This window comes from Telopea speciosissima, chromosome 10, assembly GCF_018873765.1.
Source record: "Telopea speciosissima isolate NSW1024214 ecotype Mountain lineage chromosome 10, Tspe_v1, whole genome shotgun sequence".
NCBI lineage: Eukaryota > Viridiplantae > Streptophyta > Magnoliopsida > Proteales > Proteaceae > Telopea > Telopea speciosissima.
The window spans coordinates 57,824,301-57,843,609 of record NC_057925.1 but is presented as its reverse complement, the minus strand read 5'-3'; the positions used below and the strand labels follow the sequence as shown (position 1 = coordinate 57,843,609).

The following is a 19,309-nucleotide window of genomic DNA, read 5'->3' as shown; positions in this document are numbered from 1 at the left end:
ATACTTCCACAAGAAGTTGTGGTATTTCTTTTATGCCTCGGTGGAATAGATTTTCAAAATATACATTTTATAATTACTATAAAGTTCATTACTTTCATTTGCTTTTTTTTGGTTACTCACATTACTTCAAAATGTATGAATTTGGCATTTTTTTATATCAATAAATTTACTTAAATCTTTCTCTATCCAAAAAGAAATTCGACTTGCTTTTATGAAATGACCAAAATATCCTTTTTGGAAGAGTTTAGATTTGGGTTGGTCAATCAGGCTAGTTTTAGTAGCCATTAGTAGTCAATACCAATGGTTATTCAATAAGTGGTTGGGTGTCACGTGGTACCGTAGTGTACTGTAAGGGTATTTTGGTAAATGCATTTGATACGTTCGATGATTCTAGACTCTTTCAAAACTTGTTTCCCTAATAAATTTTGCTCATTTTTCTTCCTTTCATTCTCTTTCTTCTTTACCAAAACCCTAAATAACCAAATACTAACCCTAGATCTCATTCGATTTCAGAGCATTCAATCGAAGCTTTCGTCCTTCAATAGAGAATCGCATGCATTCTTCAATGAATTCACTTAAAAAAAAGATCTTTTTCATCTTGAATAATAATTTGTTGCAGATTGTAGAAGAAGATAATTCTATTTCTGCGACCCAAACCATGGATTTGAGCCAACATGATGAATGCAAGATAAGGCTTCCCAAACTTCTCAATTCAATATCAATAGATTTGTCTAATTTCTTTCTTTTTTTGTCCCTTGATGGTTTTCTACTCCATATTACAATTATATTACTACTTTTTTTCTTTCTTTCTTGGTTACAATCTTTTTAGTTTTCACACATAATCGACTACGGAATTTATTATGCATGTTTCTACATTCTTATGAATTTTATATCTGATATACACATCACAACAGTACAATTTCAATGTATAGATTTTCAATCATGTTATCACGCAAATTGTTCTTGGTACATGCATGACCTAGATACATGTAAGGGAAAAGTTTTCCTACACCCACGGTAAAAGATTCACTCACGAATCTAAGGGCATCATTACTCCCCCTATATGATGGAGGTCCGAAATGCCCTTCAATGTTCCCAGATACTCATCCAAGTGCAATGATGGCCATCGGTGAAGGAACTCCTCCTTTGGCATGGCTTAAGGAAAACCATGTCCTACAAGATAGGTATGTCTTATTCAATAAAAAAGAAAATGAAATTCTTGAGCTAAAGAATATCATTTTGTCATGGTATCCAATACTTTCTTTCTTTCTATTTTTGGTTTAATGATCAGCTAGTTACCACTACATCCTTTCATCTATTGATAAAAACCTAGAAGAAAATAAAAAGTTTATGTGAAATTTCTCTTAATCTATTGAGGTTGTATCTAACATCATTAAATTGTTTTCCTCACTCTAAACAGTACTAATGGGTGTGTTAAAGAGTGAAAAGTGGGAGGACAAGAAACAAAAGTAACTATTACTTTGGTGGTTCAAATGTTAACATTTTGAGATACTAAATTATTGGATTGCATTGCTATGCTAAAGCTTTTAAGTTCATGAAATTTCTAACTATTAAAACACAAAGCTTAGCCACATTCTATTTAATTGGATGCAAGAGTCTCAATTTAACCCCTGTTTTGGTAAAAAAAAAAAAAATGTCATGTTTAACAATGTGAAAGACAGCATGTGGAACTTTATTAACAACTGAACCAGCAAGAAGATTGCACTTTTTGTAAATCTATATCTCACTCTTCTTTTGGAAATATTAAGAAGTAAAATATATATCTCCTAATCAAAATTTTACATAGAATTCTTACTATATTTTAGTATTTCTTATTGGAACCCAATACTAAACTATGCTTGTTGTCAAGAAAGTTCAAAAGTGAAAGAAAATGAAATTGCAAGAGATATGTGGGGAAGTAAAGAAAAATAAAAGAATATGTAAATTAGTAAGTGCATATTCGAAAGTGATTATTTTAGATATATGAAACCTAATCATAAATTGATGAGACAAAGAATATGGTTTATAACTTTGGTTATACTAGGACAGATAATGAGATGGTGAAAATTGATGAGAGGGAGATTCCATAAAGTAATTGTTTTAGGTATTTGGGTTTAATAATAAATAAAGAATGTGATAGAGGATGATGTTTGGTAGAGAAGTAAAATATGATAGATGAAGTAAAAGGCTGCGTCTGGAGTGTTGTGTGGTCGTCGTATTCCTTTAAAACTTAACAAAATATTTTATAAGACAATTATACAACTGACTATGATGTATAGCACAGAATGTTGGGCAGTTAAGAATCATTATATCGATAAACTCAGTGTAGCAGAGATGAGGATGTTGAGATGGATAAGTGGCAAAACCAGGGAGGATAAAGTAATGAATGATCATATCAGAGCTGATTTGGGAGTAGCTCCGATACATGATAAGCTACGAGAAAGTTATTTGAGGTGTCATGACAATGTTCAATGGAGGCCTTTGGATGCTTTAGTATGGAAGAGTGATTTGATTCAGATTGAAAGAACTAAAAGAGTCAGGGGCAGACCTATAAAATGACATTAGGAGAAGTGGTGAGGAAAGACATGCATGGCTTAGGCCTTGTTTCAAATATGATCTTGATAGAGCTAATTGAAGTGCAAGGATCCATGTAGCCAACCCCATTTAGCTTGGATAAGGCCGAGTTGTTGTTCCTAAAACCATTGAATTTGAACATATAGAACGTAAAACTTGAAATCCTAAAGTCAGGGTTTAAAAGCTCGGAATTGGGATTTGAATCTGATTCTGGTCCTAATATCAGTGAGTAATCAATCAGAATCAACCCAAAATGCCCTAACCCTAGTTTCTATACATGGATTAATCTGAATCAGGATCGATCTCGATTGATTTCAAACTGAATCGGTCAATTGGATCCCAATTTTTAAAACACTGCATGAAAACAAATAAAAGCCATGAAACATAAAAGCCAATGAAATCGCATTGAATTAATAGAAACACTAAAAACCCAAGGAAGAACGCATCATACAAGGCGGACCATATGATTGTGATTGTTTACAACATCTAACTAGTGAGTTATCTAGGTAATCTTCCATCTATCAATCGGTTAGTTTGTCAAATCATCAGTTCACTTAACCAAAAACTACTCCATGATGGCAAAAAAGTCTTCCCATGTAAAGGCATCTCAATGAAAAAAAAACCTTTTCACTCTTTATATATGTGAAGTTTCGCAATGAGCTAATTACCTCAGTTTCACAAGGTGATCTGCCTGGTTCAACCTCTCTGGTTCGGTATAAAACACCAAAGGGAACCAATACAAAAAACTATGGTCGAACCGAACCTGTCTTGGATTTGAAACAATAGACTTTAAACACCCGCCAATGCATCAAAATTAAATGCTGAGTTTCCATAAATAGGGAGTGGGAAGAACTGAGGCACTCATCTTCGTCCACCAGTCCTTCCAGCCTAAACAAGTCCGCCTAGGCGCCTAGGTATCCCTGTTCCTGTTATACACAAATCACCTATTGCCACGTGTCAAATTACCCTTGCTTTCCCGCTCTTTTTGTAGCTGAGATGGCTTTTTTCCTTATACCACTCATGTGCATAAGAACCCTCTCAGCTTGCATTTGGAACCCACGACGGGGCAGAAACCCAGAAACGCAAGCTCTTGAGAGGTATCTCTTTCCTTTTATGTTCCTTCGTCTTTCTGAGTTTTCTATGGTTTAGTATATGATTTCTCTGCATTGCTATAGCTTATTGGATGGTAAGTTTCGTTAAAAAAAGTTTCACTGCAAGTTTCGATCGTTGTTGTTTATGGGTTCAGATATCACTATTAGGGTTTTGTAGCTTTGTATCTGATAAATCAGGGTTTCTATGCATTGCTTTAGGCTTGTTTTATGGTAAATTTTCTGAAAAAATGTTTCACTAAAAAATTCGGTCTTTGTTGTTTATGGGTTGAGATATTTGGTATTAGGTTGTATTTCTGTTTTTTATTTTAGGGTTTCTCAGTTCCTCTTTTGATGCTTGTATTTCGTACTATATTTTCTGTACACCTTTATTTGGCAGGTATGCTCGAGAGAGCTTATTAGTTTTGTGAAGATTTACATAGTTAGGGTTTTCTTCTAGATTGAATTTTTTTTTTGTTAAAAGATTTAACGATTAAAGGTTTTTTTTTTGGGGGGGAAGGGGGTGGGGGGTTCGGGGTTCCTAGGGTTTTTATGTTTGAGGAGTTCTTTGAATGGTTGGTTTATGCATTTCTATGCTTTTCTAGATGAAATAACCTTGGAAGCCTTTCTTAGGTTTTGCAGGGTTACATGGTTATCTGATTTTCCTACTGGGGTTGATACTGAAAGTTTGGAATTGAAATTAGATTTCTTAGTTTCTAGAGATGGTAAATAGGAAGAAGAAACAGAAATCCATTGCTGGTAAACCACAAGTTATGGAAACCAGCAACAAAGAGAACACAAGGGGATACAAAATGGAAAAAATAGAAGGGAAAACAGTAGATAAAGCTGAGGAAAAGAAACTAACAGGTGTTATTGAGACTGGGATTGAAGAGTTTGAGAAAATTGAAATGTCTAAAGCTGTTGCTAAGAAACGGAAAAGAGGCCCAGACAAAGAAATAGCTGAGGCATTTTTCCAGTCACCTGAACTGGGGTCGTCTAGACTCCGCCCAAGGAAGGATATACCTTCCTTCCATAGGGTTTTACTGAGTGTGAATGATTTTGAGAGAATTGTGGGGAAGAGAATTAAGGTTTTCTGGCCTGATTCTAGAAGGTGGTTTTTGGGAAAGATAAAATCATTTGACAATGAGAAGAAGCTCCACCGTGTTTTCTATGACGATGGTGACAAAGAGGAGTTAAACTTGATGACGGAGAGGTTTGAGCTTGAAATTATGCCGAGTGAGGGATTCACTATATTTTCTAGATCGGAGCCTAATCGTGAGATTCCAGATAATGGTGGGGAGAGTAGAGACATTATAAATGAGGGTTCACGTATTATAGATGATGCTGTTACACAGGTTATTGGACATCCTAAAAAATCTGAGGGAGTGCAAATTGCTGAAGCACATAATTTGGAAAAGCAAGAGGCTTCTGAACCAGTGAAAAGGTATGCTAGGATTGAGAGAACACCTTCAAAGGCTTCCAAAAAAAGGCATCCAAAGCTGCAAGGTGGAAAAGATACTGATACCGAAGGAAATCTGGCTTTGGATGCTAATGACAAAGTAAGTGAAAAATTTGAGCAGGAGATAGTGATGGATGAAATCAACATGGACAAAGTTGTGGGTGCTAGTTCCCAGAAACATCACAATGAGGCTGAACCTCACCCTGGTAAAAAAGAATTGGATTCCGATGGCAGTGAGGTAAGTGGAGAGTCTGCAAAAGTGGTCGCTACTGAGGTCAATGATGTTAAACCACTTGAAAAGAAGGGAAAGATCATGAGAAAGAAAGCATCAAAGGCAGCAGAAAAGGGCAAGTCTAAACCAAAAGTCAAAAGGAATGCTGAGGATGAGAAGACTGTGCACTCAGAGGACATGGAAGCTGATGTGCTTCCTGAAATAGTTGAAAAGAAGAAAACTGGTGGAAAAATCACTATGGAAGGATCTGAAGATCCTGGTTATGGGAAAAATCAGACAGGATTTGATTCAAAGCAAGCAAGTGATGGAAGCCAGGAAACGTCTGAAGTTCGGAGCAATAAAGAAGAAGATCCTGAGGTTCTTGGTGAACAAAAAATTGAGAGCTGTGAAGCTGTAAGAGATAAAGTGGAGCCAGGAGACAAGGATAATTGGGAAGAAGGAAGAGAGGTGAAGGTTCAGGGTTCAGAATCACTAGCTGGTAAGCAGGATGAGAATAACACAAGTTTGGCAAACCAAGAAACTGTCTCAGATGGAGGGCATGATGCAAAGTCTTCAGATTCACAGCCGGTATCAGATGCCCAAACCAATGAGGAGGAGAGTCGGGCTAATGTGGAAAGCCTTGAAATTCCTGTCAAAAGGATGCGATCAAGGGCCAAATTTAGGTAAATGCTCCTGTATTTGAACTAATGAGTTAGTTTCGAACTAACAGTTCTGTTTCTGTGCCTTCTGTTTATGTTTACCTTAAAACTTGTGGCAGGAAGTGAAGTGCTGGTCGACTGAAAGGAGCTTTCACCTTCCTGATTAGGTTTGTCTCTTTGGTCTGTTTGGAAGTTTAATTAGATGCCTCTTTTTTTTAAATTTTCTGATACTGTTCTCAATACCAGGTTTTATGGTGCGTTTACCATCTTATGCTGTTACCATTCATTCATTGTCCATAACAATAATAAGGAAAAAACAAGAACGAATCTGTTTTGACTTTCCTGTTTATTTGAAGCTAATTTTCTCTACATTTGAATGCAGTTGTTTCGCTTTGAACAGAATGAAATCCTTTTTAGTTTATGTTTGTGTTATTTTTTGAATTTTCTTCAGTTGCAGCTTTCTGTGTTTTGGTAGTTTGTTTGTCTTACTAGTCAGAAATACTGAGATGCAAACTGGGTTTACAAGGAGATATGATCCTGTTTTTTGTATATGGTCATGACTCATGAAAAGTTTACTTTGCGCGTACAATTCTTTTCTAATTTTGTTCTCAGATCATCCATATTGAAAGTGCAATTGACCAAATTTATGGTGTAAAACATATTGAAAACGATAAATCTTACTGCAAAGTTAGTCTTCTTCTTTTTGTTTTTTCCTCCTTGAAGTTCCATTTGATGTTAACAAAAATTGCGGAATATTTATGCAAACTTTCTGTTGCAAGTTGCATCAGTTCTAGATTTGGTCATGAGCTGTCTGAATTATTTTCTATTTTATTGTATATTCTGGTTCATAGCAAGCAGATGTGGTTCTAGATGTTCTTGTAAGCTTTTTGGATTTTTTCCTCAGAGGATTATACCCTCTGATTCATGTACTCATTTTACAATAACTTGTGGTTCTTAGAATTTAATATATGGTTGGACTATCCATTCTGTCTTGAACGAGGGAAGTGTATGTGCTTCACCATACATTGAGTCAAAAGACAATTTTTTTTAATGGTTCTTGGTTGTTTCTAAATAGAATTCCCAAGATCACAACTGGGAGCAACCCAAAAGAAGTACTTTTCTATTTTTTAAGTTGAGTTGAATCTGATGCTTCCCCTACTAAGGATGGATGAAGTTGGTTTAGAATATCCGGTGAACCAAGTCCTTGTTCAAGGCCCCAAAACTTAATTTCTGACCTATTATTAGAAAGTAGAAACCTCCTGTTCATCCCCCCCCCCCCCCCACCAAAAAAAAAAAAAGGGGGGACTGATAAGGGTTTTCTCTCACCTAGAGGTGAAGAATGATAATCTTAGGCCCATAACTTGGTGGGCAGATGATCAAAAAATTATCTTTATTCTGATTTCTTGGAAATATGAAACATCATCTACACTTACAATTAGAAATTTAGTGATTCCTGTCCTTCCAGATATTCAAAATGTAAAGCAGAAACAAATGTCCTTCGTAGAGGGGTTGGGTTGGAATGAATTTGGGTGTAGTTATAATTTGAGAGTAGTACCCTTTATTGGTTTCTGTTAGGACACATTGTGACATGGGCTGGGCTCAGTTTATTATTCCTTGTTTGCAGAGACAGCCCAACTGTAAATCCAAGTTCCATTCTGTTGGAGGAGAGGAGTCAGATCAACATAGTTAGCATTTGAACTTGGAAGTGTAGGATTTAACTGGGGTAATGGTGGTAGATTTTTTCCCATGAAGTTGCTTCTATGGGGGATTCGTTGGTGATGTCAGGTATCAGAGTTGTATCTAAAAATTGAAGAGAGGTGGAGCTTTGGGCATTGGGCATAGCACTCGTTTGGACTTCTTTTTTGTCCTTGCTTTATGTCCACATCTTTAAGTGAAGGACCAATTGGTCGAGGATTTTAAGGCCTAACTGATACCTTGTCTTACTTATTCCAATACTGGAACTGTATGCTCAAGAAATAAGACTACTTGTCTTCCTCCTTCAATAATTGAGCGAAAGGATGAGCAGAATAGTGTTTTTTTTTTAATTAATGGACTATTGGATCAGCAGCAAGGGAAGAAGAGGTTGATTTTAGATGAAGTGTGGGCACTGAACTATACCTTCACCACCATCGTCACCCCATCCCTCTCCCCCTCCCAACAAAAAAAAAAAGAGGAAAAAATATTGTGCACAGGAAAGAAGGGGACTTACTAACAGAAATTGCATCTCCGCTTCCAAAATCTTTTTATATTCGCCTTGGGCAAGAGTGCATTCATCCCTGATGTATCAATATGTTGCTTAATGGGTATGTTTTCTTTTGCTTAGATTCCTATTTCTGTTCTTTTTCTTCTATACCCTTCACACACCCCCTCCAAATAAAAAAAAATCCCACACTCAAAAGAAAGAAAATATAAGGGGACTTGTTAACAACCATTAGGGTTCCATTTCCAAATACTTTTGTATTTGCCATGGACCATATTGCATCATCCCTGATATATTGGTGTTGCTTAATGAGTATGTTTTCTTTTTATGGAAACTATATTCTTTTTACTTCTGGATGGTCATTCAAGTTTTTTCTGGTTTTGTGCTTATTTGGACACTAGGCTCCATAAATTTGCAAATCTATATGGAGAGTTTAATAATACCTGGATAATTGTTCTGTGATTAACTTTTGGATGTTTGTCTTTGACTGATTATAGATTTTCCCCTGCTATTTCTGAACATGCCTAAACTTTCTCTGTATCTATGATAATGATTAAATGGAAGTGCTCCCCTAAATCCACATTTCCCAGTGATGAAAGATTTAGTAATCTGAACTTTGCAAGAAATTCTGAAAGATGGGTGCTCCCTTTGCAGGCTCCTTTGCAAAGGTTGAGGGACCTTGTTTTCATGCTAGGTTGATAATAGGCGTTCTGAGGGAAGTTGTGGATGTATTATCTTTGTTCTCAGTGATGAAAGATTTAGTAATTTGAACTTTGCATGAAATTATGATATATTGGTCTTATTTGCATGGTTGAGAGGAATCATGTTCTCATGTCTCGTTGACGGCAGGCATTTTTGAGGGATGTTCTGGATGTTGTTTTTTTAGATACCCTTGATTGGTAGAGTTAAAAATTTTTACTCTCTTTTCTTTCAATCCTGTGGTGTTGTTATCATAGAGTTTGAAATGTTCAGCATCTCTTTTCTTTGTTTGATGTATTCATTGGTATGAAAAGCTTATTCTCGTGTTTATAATTTTGCTGTGGCAGGTGACTGTTGTTTTTTGCATAGACGTGTTTGGAGCCTCAACGGGAATCAGTTGCCTGCGATATTTCAATTAATACTGAAAAGTAAATTTAGGAATTATACTCCATTATTCCAACTGTTGGGATATCAGTGAATTTTTTTACCCTTTTTTTGGTAGGTATACCTGTGAGCATTATGGTGCATGAAACTCCATCCTATTTTGGATTGCCTGTTGTCTCTTCATTTTCTGTTATTGCTCCAAATTGCCTGGTCATGGATACTGATTACTGATACCTATGTCATTTTCCATTAATGTACAAATGGGATTTTACTCTCTCTCTCAACCCAAGTTGTGTTATTGATGCTTGTACATTACCACCTTAGCAATCCAAGCATCCTCTTATCACCATTATTGGTATAGAACTGGACCCTCAGGTTCGGTCTGGCAACTGATGGCATAGGTTCTGAATTCTAAAAGTTTATAATTTCAAAATAATTTCATGGAAACTGGAATGTAATTGGTGATTGTTTGATAAGTGGGAGGTCATTCTGCCTCCAAATGATAATAGATGCTAAAGCTATGGCTGCTGATGGATCGATACTCGATATGGCTTGGCTTCATGTATAGACACCTACTCCTATTATTTCTGCCTGGGTCTGAGTAGGATATGATATAGTTGGTTCCACATTAAATCCACCAAGTGTTAGGCATTTATTTATTTTTAATCTTGTACTCTTAATGTTTAAGATACTGGAAAGGGGGAAAACCTTAAATCTTACGAATTGAGAATAAAGAATGAGATCAAATGTTGAGAGGCAACAGATATTCTTGTCTCTTTTAGCAGAAATAGCTTGTCTGCCCAACCATGATTTTTTAGGGAGTTGAATGGAAGAAAAGTTATGAGATTGAGGCCATGTTGAACACTAGCACTCTTGATCAAATTAATAAGAGAGAGAGAGGGGGTTAAGATTTGACCGTGGATTACCAAGTCTAAAATGTTTTTTCAATGATAAAAAGTATCAAGGAAGAAAAGAGCTTAAAACGTTCATAACATTCTCAGAGGCTGATTGCCCCAGCCTCTCATCCCAAAAGAATTTCCACCACTTAATGGAGTCCCTACATACATTCATTAATCGAATCCTTCTTTGCTCATCCCTAAAATCAATTTTAGCCCCAAAACTAACGGGATTACCTTAGTTGAATGAAAATGATTAAACTACCCTTTACCCATATTGGCATTAATTTAATGGGCTAGTAAGGGGGTGTTGCCGATAATTTTCCTAAACTGATTGTCTTTTTTATTTGTGGTAAATTGAGGAACTTTATTAAGGGGTATCATGCTACAACTCAAGGTTGGAGAGTGAACATCCTACACGAAACCAAGGAAAGGATACAAGCCAAACTGTCAAGCATATAACCGACATAGCTATCCAGGCCAGGGAATCAGCCACAATGTTGATCTCCCTTGGAACAAAACGAAAAATACAAGATGTAAACATAGATGATAAATAAGAAATATCATCATCAACTATAGTTCGTATCAGCAACAACGAAGGTGTGTTTCCATCCGATAAGAACCTAATAAGATGTAAGTTATCGGATTCAATGAGATCTAGCATATGTCCAGAACAATGCACATCCATCAAGCAATGTCATATATAGCCAACACTTCTCTCAGCAACACATCTACTAGCAAAGCGGCAGTAAACATATAGCAAACATGTACCGTATCATTGCCGTACACATTTGATTACACCGGATTTTTTTAAGAGTATTATTATTACTGTTTGACCATTTAATTACCGTATGTATCCCAAGCAAAGGGACTTGTTTCGGACCCCACTTGAAACGCGTTGAATACGGCCCTTTCCGTTTTTAACAAACGAAAAAAACGTCATATATTGCTTCTCTTTCTCCAACGGCACGTCTAAACCCTGTTTCCCTCGTTGCCAATGAGCACCCCCGCCCCCCAAAACAAAGCCCATCATACCCTTTCTCCCTCAGTCCCTAGACTCCCTCCTCCGTCAGTATCTGAGGTAGTGGAACAGCAGCGTTGATGTGAGCGGCACTGACGGTCGACTCTGCAACTAAGGCAGCGGCGTAACGGAAAAAGGGTTAGAAATAAACAAGACCTTTCTCTCCATCTCAACCTCCTTTCTTTTTATGGCTTTCTTTCAAATGTTTGAATGGAATCTACAAGCGCTTCTGCATTTGTTCCACTCTGAAACGATTGGGTGGCTTCTTGTTTGGTTATTTGCTTCATAAGTCCAATGGATTTTAGGTTTTAACTTGGGAGGGAGGAAAGAGAAAGGAAGGTCTTCCTTCCCTGAACAGAGACTCTCTGCATTTTGTCCCTTTGTTGTTCCGCCATCTTCCTCTCCTCTTTATCGTATCTGAGATCTCATCCCTAGCAGATCAATGTGCTCTTCAATACAGTAAGGGATTTCACTATCATCATGCTTGGAGAAAAAGTGGTCCTAGAATTTACCCTGAGTAATCTTGGGTAGTGACTAGTGAGGCTGTATTCTGATAATTCATAGTAGCAGAATTTTGCTTTTACTTTTAAAGTGCGTTCATTTTGATTTGGTTTTTAACTGTATTTACTTTCGTAGGAATATCACTACTCATTGTATGCTCTTGTTTTCAGTCCTTTTATTGTAGTATGCTCACTGTGCCGCATCTGTGATTTTAAACATTTTACTTTCAGTCCTTTGTTTGAATTAAGGTCTTCAACTTGATTTTTTTTATGCTTGATGATAGTCTCTGCAGTCATTTTGGTTGTTTAACTTATGAAATTGAGATCATAATCCAATAGATAATATCCTCTTCTTCCCCTCCCTCCTTTGTGTTGCTGATATTTTTTACATATGAATTATTAGAATTTGATAATTAATTGGATGTGTGGAAATCAGGAGACTTGATATTTACATGCAAATATATAGACAAATATTTGATGCTATGGAAAATTTTAAAACCTAAACTTTTGCATTTGAAAAGCTTTGCATTCTTTTTTTTTATTATTACTATTTCATTTTCCCCTATCTCAAACTGAACAATGGCTGAACGTTTCTGGGACCTTTGTTTTTTCCTGAACATACATACTGTGGAAAATACCAAAGAAACTAGACACATTTTTTAGGATTTTTCTTTAAGTTCTAGATGAGGGTGTTATGCTTCTTATGCTTACAGGATATGGTCCATTCATATTCAGGGATGAATTAAAAAGGTGCTCTTATGCCTCAAAATGGAGAATGCTTTGTTTGTTTTTTGTTAGTTAGTTATGTAACTTATGTTAACGTGTATCCCATTTTTTCTAATTTTTTCCCCTTTCTTTTGTAGGAAAGAGAGCTCCAACTGGACTTACTGATTGTTAAACAGTGTGACATATACAACTAGTGCCTTTGTTTTGCACTCAATGTTGCAGGTTGGTGGTTTAAATAGTCTCCCTCTCCCAGCTGTTTTCATCTCGTGAATCTTTGCTTTCACCAGCCTCTGCCATGAAGCTCCTTGCATTTTTCAAAGTTGTACGTGCCCCTCCCACACTTTCTAAAATAACTGGTCCACTACAATGTCGTCTATTCCAACCTGATTTTGTTCCCAGAGATCCTAAGGCCAAGCCTAAGAGGTACAAGTATCCTGCTTTTTATGATCCCTATGGTCCCAAACCCCCACCTTCTGATAAGATCCTCCAGCTTGCGGAGCGTATTGCTGCTCTAGCCCCTGAGGAACTCAAGCAGATTGGTCCTACACTTAGAGACAAGCTTAGGCATCCCAAGATGCAGCCAATATCAACAGAAGGCATGGATTTGGGTTCTCAGGGAGCTGCAAGTGGGTCTGCAAAAGCTGAGGAGAAGAAGGCAGAGAAGACAGCATTTGATGTGAAATTAGAGAAGTTTGATGCGGCAGCAAAGATCAAGGTGATTAAGGAGGTAAGAGCATTTACCAGTCTGGGACTGAAGGAGGCTAAAGACCTAGTAGAGAAGGCACCAATCTTATTGAAACAAGGGGTAACCAAGGAGGAGGCAAATGATATTATAGAGAAGCTCAAGGCTGTGGGTGGTGTTGCAGTGATGGAGTGAAGAGCTTCACTGGTGTAGGTTTTCCTTCACTGAAGTGCCTTATTTGAATCAAGTTCTCAATTTTGCTATTTTGCTGCATCTTGGCAGATGAAAGTCCATATGCTTACTGTTCTCTTGGAAGTTCAATCTGCATTGAATAATAGACTTGCTTCAAAGCCTTAACTAAACATGGTTTAATCATCAAACCTTTATTTTTTTTTTATTTCTTTTTATTTTCTTTGTGACATTACCTTGTAACAAGAATTCTGATATTTCTATCACCAATGAAATGTACACGTAGGCAAATCCATATTGGCCTTGGTCCCGCCAAACCTCTAGGATAATGATCCAATAAAAGGTTTTTGGTGAGATTATTGTTTGTAACGTTAAATTGACCAACACTAGGCTTTTATTCTGATGGTATCAATTAGTTTCAGTGCCATAGCCTTTGTTTCACCATCTGCAGGTAGTATTTTTCTGAAAACAAGTTGGTTGCAGCCCTTTTTCTTGGTTGGATTGGTTACCCAAGACTCATCTGATTGCTATCACTGATATCATTACTAAGAATCTCTCAGAAATTTTCTTGGTTGGGTTTGAGATATCTTTACAGCTGTGGTGTGCATGTGATTCTGGTGGTCAACCGAATTCTTCTGCTCCTCCATTTAATTCCATCCTCCCCCCCTTCCGGTAAGTTCCTCCTAGTGTTTCTTCTTCTTATCTGCTATTCCTTCCTCCCTCCCTCTTCTTTTCTCCTTATTATAGTTCAACCGAAATCTGAGTTCCACAGAGAGACTTGGATCTCTCTCATTACTCACCCTTCCACCTTCATAGTTGGGGAATAGAATTGCTATCTTAGGGCGAGTTAAGCCTCATAGCCTTAGCCCATATAAGCCCTTTGGTGTGAGTTTCATAGCAAAGTTCAGACCTTGTTTCAGCATTACCGCCTGAGTCTGTTTGCTGCATTTATAATATTTTATTGGATAATCTTTTGGGCCTGCAATTGGGTGCTTTCAAGAGGAGCCTGGGTTAGGATTAGACCCCTGAAATTTCTGGTCAAACGATGGCTCATATGAGAGAATTTCTACTTGCTAGATCTTCCTCTTCTGCTGGTCTGTTTTCTCTATTGTAGGGTAGAAGATGTAATCTTCTAAGTAATTTACATAAATACTCCTTTAGTCCTTTTGCTTATTCCAATCGTCCCCATCCTTATTGTTATTTCCTGAAATATTCCTATTCAATCAATTGATTCTGGTTGATTCATATGTCTCTTCTTCTGTCCCATTCTCCTTCTCCTGATCTTCTTCTTCTGTAACTTTACCTCTTCCATTTTCTTCCTGACTCTCCTCTCCTCTCTTTTTCCCTTTTAGGGATCAGATTTGAAAGGACTTGGGATTAATTGACTCAGTGATGCATTCTCGGCAGTCAGCAGTTGGGCATGGCGGCTGCAGTATCTGGGTAACAGGGGGGAGGAATTAAGGATCAAATTGGTTCTGTTAAACCTGAATAGTGTCTCGGGTGCTCTTTCTTATGCCATATAAGACCTCTCTAATCCATTCTACAATTTAAGTGGGGCATCCCACCGTTTGGTTGTCATGTCATATTTGAAACATGACAGGTTTAGAACCAGAGAAGGGTTTATCAGGGTTAGCACCTTCATCACAGGGATGGTATTGCAGATGGCTGATAAAAGATTTGAACAGCTCTACGAATGAGCTAGTTCCGCCTGGTGTAAGTGGTACTGTCACACCCCTATCCCGACAAGGGATAGAATACAATATCAGGGTATGATTGGGGTGACACGCGTCATCCCACCTCACCGCCAGGATCTCGATGCAGTGGCCAACTCACAGTCATAAACCAATATTACAATACAATAATATTAGAGTGCGAAAGACAAAGGAATATTACATTCCGAGATAGGTCAGAGTTTACGGAAACGTAAAAGAAATAACTATAAGATGTTCATTGGCTAATGATAATAAGTAACATAGTTACAAAATTCCTATGACCATCAAGTAGCTACCAAAAAGGTAAAACATAAAAGTTTGTACAAAACACAATGCTCAAAAATAATAAAACGGAACGATCCCAAGTAACAAGATAGCCCGTAGGCACAATCATCATGGGCAACCATCGCCATGATCCTTAGTCACCGTCTCTAGCTCCACAAGAATCATCTCGCATCCAAATCTAAAAAGAATGTGTACACGGGGTTAGCTCCACCGAGCTAGTGAGAGAGAAAAGGGGATGCACAATCACACAATCACAAATAGTCCATGGTGCATGCTATTATTAATTCATTTACCACCTAACACACAATGCTAAGTCAATGGGTATATGCTACCGCAATAACTCGGGAAGACATTGTGGATCCTTCCATTCTCACCACAATGCAACCTCAATTATTACTATGGAGCCCGCGCCGGTCGTAGTCATCACCACCCGCAGGCGACCCCGATAACCATTACTACCCGGCCTGGCCTCTCTAACTCTCCACAGCAAGAGTGTGCTCGCTACCCAACACCTAAACCCCGTTGGTAAGGGTCGTAGCATAGGAACCGAGCCATTTACCACCTAACACACAATGCTAAGTCAATGGGTATATGCTATCGCAATAACCTCGGAAGACATTGTGGATCCTTCCATTCTCACCACAATGCAACCTCAATTATTACTATGGAGCCCGCGCCGGTCGTAGTCATCACCACCCGCAGGCGACTCCGATAACCATTACTACCCCCGCCTCGGCCTCTCTAACTCTCCACAGCAAGAAAGGTGCCCTACCCAACACCTAAACCCCTGCTAGTGGTAAGGGTCGTAGCATAGGAACCCGAGCCTAACCACGATATACTACATGAATCCTATCGTGTTGAGAGGTACATCCGGTGTGTGTCAACGCCCCATTCCATCTAACACCCGGTACCAAGACAACACGGCGATACAGCATAAGAATGAGATGCAATATACAATTCCATCGTACTGGGGTTCCGCCAGATTTCCCGACCGTAACCCAACACAAATCCATATCATCCAAATCATCATCATCGAATAAGAATAAATGCAAATATGCAATCATGCTTGAATGATAATGTCACAATATAATTCATAAATGCATGAATAAGCAATAGTAAACAAGCTCAAACAATACCCAAACCCACTCACCAATTACTTCAAATGGAATTTGTATAAGCGCAACGATTCCCGCTAAAATCACCCCATTGCACATATGTTGGCACCTATGGAAGTGAATAAGAGTGTGAGAGAGTGTAGGGAGGCCTCATAGAGAAACCCCACCATTTACATAAGTTATAAGCCTTAAAAACTGCATCGGAGGCAACGCCGGACTCAAGAGGCTTGCCTCCGACCTTGCCTCCGACCTTCCCCGCAGCTCGTGACACATCGGAGGCAAACATCGGACTCACGCAGCCTTGCCTCCGATGCAACCTCAAGTGTGATTTCAAGGTCTTTAAAAGCCCGTGGTTGTCCCATTTGGTTCTCTAAGCCTCAAGGGACAAGGGAGGGGTGTCTTGGAGTCTATTTGGGTCTTAGAAACACCCAACATTCAAAGATTTAAGGGGGTTTAAAGGATCAAAAGCTCAAAAATCCAGATTTGGGGTTTTCTTTGGTGGTTGAAGCTTTAGAATCAAATAGATTCAAGCAAGAGGTCAAAATAGAGGTCTTTATAGGATTGTAATGAAAATGGGATAGCATCCTACAAGGGGAAACTACACATGGCTCGAGCTAACCCTTTGGGTTTCCAAAAGAAATCCCCATCTTGGGGCTGCAACCAACGAACCACCCAAGCTCAAACGAGCAAGGGGGAAGAGAGAAAATGGGGGAAAAGGGCACTTGGCTTACCTGGTTTGAGGTACACACGAGGTGCCCTCTTTAAAGCTCCAAACCCAAGCAGCTGCTTCCTTCTTCTTCTTCCCTTCCTTCTCCTCCTTCTCCTCCTCGCGCCTCCTCTCTTCAAAGCTCTCCTCTCCTTTCACGATTAGGTTAGGAAAGAGAAAGAAAAAAGAAAGACTAAGGAATAGTCTTACCCCTCTCTCTCATATAGACTTCACATTTATTGGCCTATTTGGATAAGGCCTCATAAGTGTAACCTAGGGTCTATTTGGGTAGGGTCAAACATGGCAGGCACCAATAGCACCTTAGCCACGTGGTCTCACCCACAAGGGTCCTTGTTAGCAGATTGGATGCGGTGGTCGGAGGCGCCATAACCTTGCCTCCGATGCGAGTAGGAAGGTGGTTCCCACCATAAGAGGTCGTGGCCTTTGGACCACACTTCGAGGGCTTTGAGAGGGCAAGTAAGCACACAACAAAATTTGGTCAACTACTTACCCCGACACGTCAAGGTGCAACCTCCGTGGTCCCGACTAGTTTCCACAGCAACCTCGTACTATGGTCAATATAGCTGGTTTGACCACCAAGGAGAACAACTCACCGCATACGTGGTACTGATAACTACACGTCACGGGGAAGAATTAATAATTAATTATACTCCTGGGGCGGGTATAACATTCTCCCCACCTTACAAGAAATTTCGTCCCCGAAATTTGAGGCGCCTAGGGTCTCAGTGATAAGGGTTGTTGGATAACAACATCCCAAGTCACCCACATCTTAAACTAAGTCAAAGGTCGGGTCAAGATGAGGCAGTGCCTACATGTCACGCAAGTCAGTTCCACAACTCTCTTTTTCTTACAGGGTCACATTACCACAGGGGTGTGGTTCACAATAACCCTAGGAAAACAGGGTTCCAACTACTAAGTTAAGTCTCAAGGAACAAAGGTTCCCTAGATCTTCCAGATCGGTGATACCACTCTAGCCTTCGCTCTGGTCATTCTTGGGTTATAGGATTTAACCTGTCCCATGACCCAACATAGGGTTTACATTCTAAGGCTTTCACATCTCGGTTGTCTCATTACCTAACCCAACTTTAGAATGATTTGGAATATTGATGGAATCTCCTATTGTTCACTCCCATGAGGGAACGCATTTGGTGATCCATTACCCCATTCATATCCTGCGTCGTTGGAGAAGGTCTTGTTACATCCTTCGCTTTCAACTTTCACAACCTTTAAACCTACTACACAGCTTATCCCACAAGGAAGAGTCCACATCGCCCTCTTTCGAGAACCAATAACCCTTTAATAGTTTTGGTCCAAGTCAACTCTTCAAGCAGTCTCAATAAATTAACCTACTCGGTCATTAAATTCATTATTCATTACCCTAAGGTTTGGTCAACCAAGGTCGTGGCTCCAACTAGTTTCACAAAGAAGGTCGAGGTAAGTCATACTTATAGTACCGTAGAATCACTCTAGTCACACAAGTCCAAGGTTCTAAGGGATAACTATATATATATATCACACCAATATGTAGGCATAGATTCAATAATTACATTCAAATTCCTATGGACATATCCATCATCTAGGTCAATCCACTAACAAGAAGTTCTCGTGTACGGTTCGCTAAGTCCTTTCTTTGGAAAGTCGAATCACGTGTAGGACTTTCTCTATGAGTCTAAACAAGGTTTGGATGGACCAAGTAAAGTCCAAATAGAGTCATCACTAGCTTGAGGTGTTATGAGTGACTTCCAAATACACGTGACCTTCATGGCTTACTCAAATAAATAGCCCAAACCAGCCTATTACTTTCCTTTCCTAGTACCTACCCACAGGTTTAGATTCTACGCACCCCCTTAAGGGTCTCTACCCGCATAGATTTAGGTTTCCCTATCCATAAGGTTTGAGTCCTTACATTCATAGGGTCTAAGGATCTTCATCCTCAAGGGTAACTCTTCTCCTTTTAGGTAAGAGAGGAGTCACAAGTTACCAATGCCTCGCTAGTTCTTATTAGCTGGCCCACTGGTACAAGTCCTAACCTCTTTCAATTTTTAGGTATTAACTAGACTCATGTGGTCCCCACAAATGGGTCACACAACAGGGGTGTCCGATCTAGGGTATAGGCACAAGATCATCACATATAGGTGTGGTCAAAAGGTCTCCAAAATAGGCTCAAAATCTTAAAAGAAAA

At 38.8% G+C, this 19,309-nt stretch overlaps 3 protein-coding genes across 4 annotated transcripts; all 3 read left to right on the top strand.

Annotated features, from left to right (window-relative positions):
* Nucleotides 1–4,570: 4,570 nt before the first annotated feature.
* Nucleotides 4,571–5,218, top strand: LOC122643795 (DNA mismatch repair protein MSH6; the record flags this gene model as incomplete). The annotated part of the gene is made up of 1 exon (XM_043837377.1): nucleotides 4,571–5,218. A coding segment is annotated over exon 1 (648 nt), but the record flags the coding sequence as incomplete, so codon positions are not given.
* On the top strand, nucleotides 5,213–9,554 carry LOC122642037. Of its 2 annotated transcripts, none has more exons than XM_043835431.1 (3): nucleotides 5,213–5,802; nucleotides 5,845–6,158; nucleotides 9,238–9,554. In XM_043835431.1, exons 1-2 carry the CDS (start codon nucleotides 5,252–5,254, stop codon nucleotides 6,017–6,019), a joined length of 726 nt encoding a protein of 241 aa, XP_043691366.1. In that variant the 5' UTR covers nucleotides 5,213–5,251; the 3' UTR covers nucleotides 6,020–6,158; nucleotides 9,238–9,554. The 2 variants fall into 2 exon arrangements, with proteins under 2 accessions (XP_043691366.1, XP_043691365.1); XM_043835430.1 differs by having other exon boundaries at nucleotides 5,213–5,809; nucleotides 5,852–6,158.
* A 2,980-nt stretch (nucleotides 9,555–12,534) lies between these two features.
* Nucleotides 12,535–13,581, top strand: LOC122642039 (50S ribosomal protein L7/L12). Its single transcript, XM_043835435.1, has one exon. It carries the CDS (start codon nucleotides 12,713–12,715, stop codon nucleotides 13,292–13,294), a length of 582 nt encoding a protein of 193 aa, XP_043691370.1. The 5' UTR covers nucleotides 12,535–12,712; the 3' UTR covers nucleotides 13,295–13,581.
* Nucleotides 13,582–19,309: the final 5,728 nt, after the last annotated feature.

What these genes read in the sequence shown, in the direction of transcription:
- LOC122642037 (XM_043835431.1), top strand. Translation starts at nt 5,252, where the DNA reads ATGGATGAAATCAACATGGACAAAGTTGTGGGTGCTAGTTCCCAGAAA. An exon ending in TGGGAAGAAGGAAGAGAGGT is followed by an intron (nt 5,803 to 5,844) that starts GAAGGTTCAGGG and finishes TAAGCAGGATGA; the next exon opens with GAATAACACAAGTTTGGCAA.
- LOC122642039 (XM_043835435.1), top strand. Translation starts at nt 12,713, where the DNA reads ATGAAGCTCCTTGCATTTTTCAAAGTTGTACGTGCCCCTCCCACACTT.